At 37.0% G+C, this 6,000-nt stretch overlaps 1 protein-coding gene and 1 pseudogene across 1 annotated transcript; one reads left to right on the top strand and one right to left on the bottom strand.

The window, feature by feature from the left end:
* On the top strand, window positions 1–663 carry LOC147556213 (secreted RxLR effector protein 161 pseudogene; annotated as a pseudogene).
* A 1,349-nt stretch (window positions 664–2,012) lies between these two features.
* On the bottom strand, window positions 2,013–4,816 carry LOC147556212 (inorganic phosphate transporter 1-4-like). Its single transcript, XM_086664034.1, has 2 exons — window positions 4,534–4,816; window positions 2,013–3,895 (listed from the first exon to the last, which is right to left on the bottom strand). Exon 2 carries the CDS (start codon window positions 3,820–3,822, stop codon window positions 2,233–2,235), a length of 1,590 nt encoding a protein of 529 aa, XP_086520160.1. The 5' UTR covers window positions 3,823–3,895; window positions 4,534–4,816; the 3' UTR covers window positions 2,013–2,232.
* Between the last annotated feature and the right edge of the window lie 1,184 nt (window positions 4,817–6,000).

Genomic DNA, 6,000 nt, shown 5'->3' with positions numbered 1-6,000 from the left:
TATGCGCAAGTTTGTACCCGTCCAGACATTAGCTTCGCAGTAGGAATGCTTGGTCGTTACCAAAGTAACCCAGGGATGACTCACTGGAAAGCAGCAAAGAAGGTGATGCGGTACTTACAAGGAACGAAAGACTATAAGCTTACTTTCAGAAGAAAAGATAATCTGGAAGTAATAGGTTACTCAGACTCCGACTTTGCTGGATGTACTGATAGTAGAAAATCCACTTCTGGATATGTGTTCCTATTAGCTGGAGGAACGATATCATGGAGAAGCATTAAGCAAAGTATTTATGCATCTTGCACAATGGAGGCTGAGTTTGTGGCCTGTTATGAAGCCACAATTCATGCTTTATGGCTGCGGAATTTTATCTCAGGACTTGGACTTGTCGACTCTATTGCCAAGCCGCTGAGAATTTATTGTGATAATACTGCCGCAGTATACTTCTCTAAAAATGATAAGTATTCGAACTCACGAGGAAGCAAACACCTTGAGCTCAAATATCTTATTGTAAAAGAGGAGGTTCGGAAACATACAGTAATTGTAGAACATATTAGTACCATGTGTATGGTAGCTGATCCACTAACTAAGGGTTTGGTATCTAAGACCTTTAAGGAACATGTTGCAACGATGGGTCTTAGTAATCCTTGTATCGTAGTGGATTGATATGTATGTAAGTTTCTACAAATACTAATTGAGATCTCATGAATGTTATGTTTCCAAATTCTTGTTTACTCATATGTGCATAATCGAAATGAGTGAAAGTGACAAGAATAGTCTTGATTAGACAGGAATAGTCTTAATCAGACATAACTGAATTGAAACAAAACCACTTGTGTACTTGGTTTTGTATCTAATCTCCAATGAATGGTAATGTTAGGAAGTTGCTAATGTCGTGGTACATGGAAGGAAATTTGTCGCTTTAAGACAAGTAACCGCTATGACTCGCATTAGTAACCTACCTGTTAATGAGATTGTGTTCACTAGATATGAATGGAGTTATTTTTTTTTTTAAAATGCGCGCATATATATGTTTTTGAGCCTCAGCCTTAACCAATACATTTACTAAAAGTTTTAAATGATCTTTGAAAACCTAAAATTTTGTTTTCAATTGTATGGTCTAAGTGGGAGAATGTAAACATGGGCTATGTTCATGCAAGGCCCATTCGCCACTTTTCATGAACAAGGCCCATTAGTATGTCCCATACAATAAGACCATGTATAGACTTGTTGGGCTAAAGGTTTGTTGGGCTCATAAAACTCATTCATGTATTGAATCTATGGACACTAACTATGTGTTGACAACAAGGCCCATCTATAAGCATGAGGTGTATAGACTAATGAGGTGTGTTGTCTTGTGTCTTGACACTTAATGGTCTAGTTGCTTGACACATAAGGGACACTTGTCTTGTGTCTTGACACCTAATGGTCTTGTGGCTTGACACATAAGGGACACTTGTCTTGTTTCATGAAACCTAATGACACCTAATGGACTTGTTGCTTGACACATAAGGGGACACATGACACCCATGTAGTAACTTGTACAAACTCTATGATGGATTAGAGACTTGTATAAATAGAGATGGAGAATGAGATGGAAAGCTATGCTCTTGCTCATTAACTCAAGCTAGTATCTCCATCACTAGTGCTTGAAGAATAGAAGAGAAAAGAGTATACAAGTTCATCTTCTAGTAAGTAGAGAATTAAGGAGTTAATCTTATACAAGAAAGGAGCTTATATTGGTTCAAATTAAAAGTTATTTCTAATCTCTACAATGGAGAAAGGTATGTAATTATTTCATGTTAATAATTACCTAATGTTCATATTTCCATATTGATTTTGTGACAAACATGAGTCCCTAGATTCTTGTGTGTTCATGAGAAGATTTTGAATTGCTAACTTGTCTCATGAGCATTACTTATAGAATGTATAACAGAGGTCACCATGGGGTACTTTGTATCACTTCCAAAAAAAAATACCATCTGATTGTGCACCATATAATATGCTTTTCCATATCAAACACAAACCATAACAAGTAAGATTAAGAATTGAAAAGAAGTAAATCATTAAGAAAAATACAACATAATGTTTATCTAATTCTACAACTACAACAACAATAAACTTGAATTAAAAGAGAATTACAAAGAAACAGATTAAAACAAATCTTTTTTCATTTTTCTATTCCTTTCTAGTACTACTTACCAACAAATAAAACTTGAAGTTTCATGGAGTCAATCAAACAGGAACTTTGTATTCTTCATTTTCATCCTCATTCTCTCCTGACATTTCTTCTAATGATTTCCCTTTCGATTCCGGAACCAAGAAAGTAAAGAAGAACCCAAGAGCATTTACAACACCAAGTATAATAAGCGAGTTCTTAACACCGATACCCGGTGGATAACCAGCATCTGCCTTACTTTTATCTTGATTTTGAGCTAAGTATAAGAACCCAAATGCACCAATAATAGCACCAGCTTTACCCGAAGCTGCCGAAATTCCATGACAAGTAGATCTAAATCTAGCAGGAAATATTTCAGCTGGAACCACGAAAGTAGTAGCGTTTGGACCAAAATTTGCGAAGAAAAACGTAAGAGCATACATGACAACAAACCCTATTCTATTCTCTTTTAAAGTCCAATGGTGGTAAGGAAATGCTAGACCAAACATGAACACTGTCATGAAAAAGAAACCCATTAGTTGAATTTTGAATCGTCCCATTCGATCAATTAATGCCACAGTAAACCAATACCCTGGAACAGTACTACAAAGAGCAATTAGGGTTTGAGCTCTAGCAATTCTAAAAACTTCTTCCATTGCATTCATTGTTTTTGCAGGAGGAATCCACCCAATTGCACTAAAAATGTCCTTTTGAAATAGATTTTGACTATAAAATGCTATATCAAGTAAAAACCAAGTACTAGTTGTTCCAAGTAAATGAAGCCCATGTCGACGAGCAAATTCCTTTGAAAATAACCCGAAAGAATTAGACGTCCCTTCTGTTATTTTTTCGACCTTTTCTTCTTGAGCTTCAATCTCAACTTGTAAAACTTTTGACATATCGGCTGCTGCTCGTTTTGCATCTTTTGCCACTAGGGCAGTATACCGAGCAGTTTCGGGCATTTTTGCACGCGAATAAAACGTTAATGCAGCTGGTATAGCTCCGAACATTAAAATTATACGCCAAGCATAGTCATCTTGTGGCGGAGTTGAGCCAATAGGATCAATTTCATAACTAGGAGCATTGTAAATAGACTTAAAACAAAGTGAAACTATAATGGCAAACACTCCACCAACCAATATACCGAAACCTTGCATAGCGAAAACTGCAGCAATGAAAGCTCCTCGAGTTTTTTTATTCGAATACTCAGACATTATAGTTGCAGATAATGGGTAGTCACCACCAATACCAAACCCTAACCAAAACCTCCAAAAACAAAGAGTAATCATGACTGCTTTTGGCGAATGACCGAAAGAAAGACCAGAAGCAATGGAAGCAATTACCATTATACCAAGTGTCATACCGTATACACGTTTACGTCCCATTTTATCACCAAGCCAACCGAAAAAGAGTTGGCCAGCTAGGGTTCCAAATAGGGCTACTCCATTAACAGCACTTGAGATACTAGGTGGTAATGAACCAGGTTTTGGTGAACCATCAACATGATAATATATTCTACCTAGTAGTTTAGTGACTAAAGAGATGCAGAAAAGATCATAAGCATCTGTGAAGAAACCCATACCAGCTATAACAATTGCAGTGAAATGGTACCATTGTGTTTTTGCTGCATCTAGGGCATTTAGAACTTCTAATTGTTCTTTACCCATGGCTATCTATATGTTAAGAACTCTCTTGATGTTTTTTATTGTCAATTGAATTGAGAAAACTAGAAAGATGAAGCTGCAAGAACATGTCATATAAGTATATAGTTAATAATAATAAATAAACTATTTTGCTATTAATAAAGTATAAATGCATAAAACATTCTTTTTATGTATATAACTAACTGATCAGACTGATTCTCTCTCTTCGTGGCATGACCAATTGGAGCCGGGCCACATCACCTTCAGGCCTGTGGTAGGCCCCAAACTTCAAACCACTTAGCATTTTGTGTATATATAACTAATGCTTTCATCGAAGTACTTATTATCACTCTCTTCATGGGCTGACTAATCGGGGCCGGCCACATCATCTTCAGGCCCGTGGTTGACCCAAAACTTCAAATCGCTTAGCAATTATATATATATATAACTAATGCCTTTATCTAAAGAAGTACTTATTATCTCTCTCTTCATGGTCTAACTAATTGGGGCTGGCCACATCATTTTCAGGCCTGTGGTCGGCCCCAAACTTCAAACCGCTTAGCATTTTGTATGTATATAACTAATGCTTTCATCTAAAGAAGTACTTATTATCTCTCTCTTCATGGCCTGACCAATTGGGACCGACCAGATCAGGCCTGTGGTCGGCCCCAAACTTCAAGCCGGTTAGCATTTTGTATATATATAACTAATGCCTTCATTTAAAGAACTACTTACTATCTTTCTAGAATGAAGTCTTGTGATGATTCAAAGTGTTGTCATGAAGAAAATACCACCACCTCCTGTCGGACATAAACTCACAAAAACCTATTTTACAGTGAAGGGAAAGATGGATGAAAAGTGGGAGAGTGGTTTGTGAATTTATATTTGCACTCTTTTCTATTTTTTAAACAGAATATTTCCAAAGTATATACTCTTAAAATCTAACCATATTTTGTGCGAATTTTGATCCGTTTTTCACTTTAAAAGAATACCCTTGATTAGTATTTCATCTTCTCCTGTCATTTCTGTTTTTTCCTAGGTCATATTTGTTCTACACCAAGAGACTATTTCTTGTTTACCTGTTAGGACTTAACAAATTCCTCTATTTTCTCAACTATTTTCTACCTTAGATCACCCAACCACCAAACATTTATCATTTATGTCCCTTCAAATGATGACTTTCGAGGATTATTAAATTGCTATATTATATATGTCTAGCTTAGAAGTTCGATTTATATGACTGGCTTAGAAGTTCCAGCATGAGTGTAAAGGGATGCTTAACGAATTGGATAGTGCAGTATACGTATCCGTATCTGTATCCATATCCTAATCCTTTCGAATATCCGAAAAACTATTCGATATCCGAACGAATATGATCATATTTTGAAAATACTAATTCGAATTATGGATAGTTATGGATTGAAGTCGTGGAGACCTTGAAAGTAAGAAGTTATTAGAATTATTAGTCATTATGTAATAATATAGAGGGTCGTAAGTTACTAATCTAAAGAGTCATAGTTAATGGTCTAGAGAGTCATTTGAGTTGCTTGCATTTAATGAGAAGATGTAGAGTCTTGAGAAGGTCACTGTATAAGTATGAACATGAAGATGTTGAATTGGTAAAGAAATGAAGAAGATATAAGAAATTATCCAAATCATAAACCAAGAAGTAAAAGAAAGCACGTGAAGGTAAGTGTTGATTACAAAATGTCCAGACGTAGACTAACGTCAATGAGTCAATAATAGACCAGAAGTCCGACGGGTCAACCCGGCTTAAGGCAGCATGACTGCTGGACCCTCGACGCTCCTCCACCAACGCCCCTAACTGGGAGGTCGGCCAAGACTGGCTACGAGGAATCAACCCCGTTTCGCCTACAACACAGACAGATCAACCCTGGAATTCCTAAAGGAACGAGGGGGGGGGGGGGGGTCCACGTAAGCGAGGACGATGTCTCACGCCCTAAACTGAGGATGCAGAAGCGCGCCAACAACTTACCGACTCAATCCTGGAATCTCCCTAAAAGATCCCAGTTGGTTAAAGATCTTAAGTGTTTAAGCAAGCTTGGACTCCAAGAGTCTCAAAGAAGAAAGTATCTCCCCGAAGATCTATCACCTCGGCAGGATATCTACGAAGTATTCTTGAACATAAAAACTTTCAGTTATCCTAGATACGAGATAAACACTAAAGAGAAATCCTAGATA

The sequence above is a fragment of the Eschscholzia californica genome, unplaced genomic scaffold (assembly GCF_041429995.1).
Source record: "Eschscholzia californica isolate CP2 unplaced genomic scaffold, dmEscCali1.0.p SCAF_2, whole genome shotgun sequence".
NCBI lineage: Eukaryota > Viridiplantae > Streptophyta > Magnoliopsida > Ranunculales > Papaveraceae > Eschscholzia > Eschscholzia californica.
The sequence above is the reverse complement of the archived record's forward strand: the minus strand, read 5'-3'. Positions and strand labels throughout refer to the sequence as shown.

Bases quoted from the DNA above. Each gene is read 5' to 3' on its own strand.
- LOC147556212 (XM_086664034.1), bottom strand. From the start codon at position 3,822: ATGGGTAAAGAACAATTAGAAGTTCTAAATGCCCTAGATGCAGCAAAA.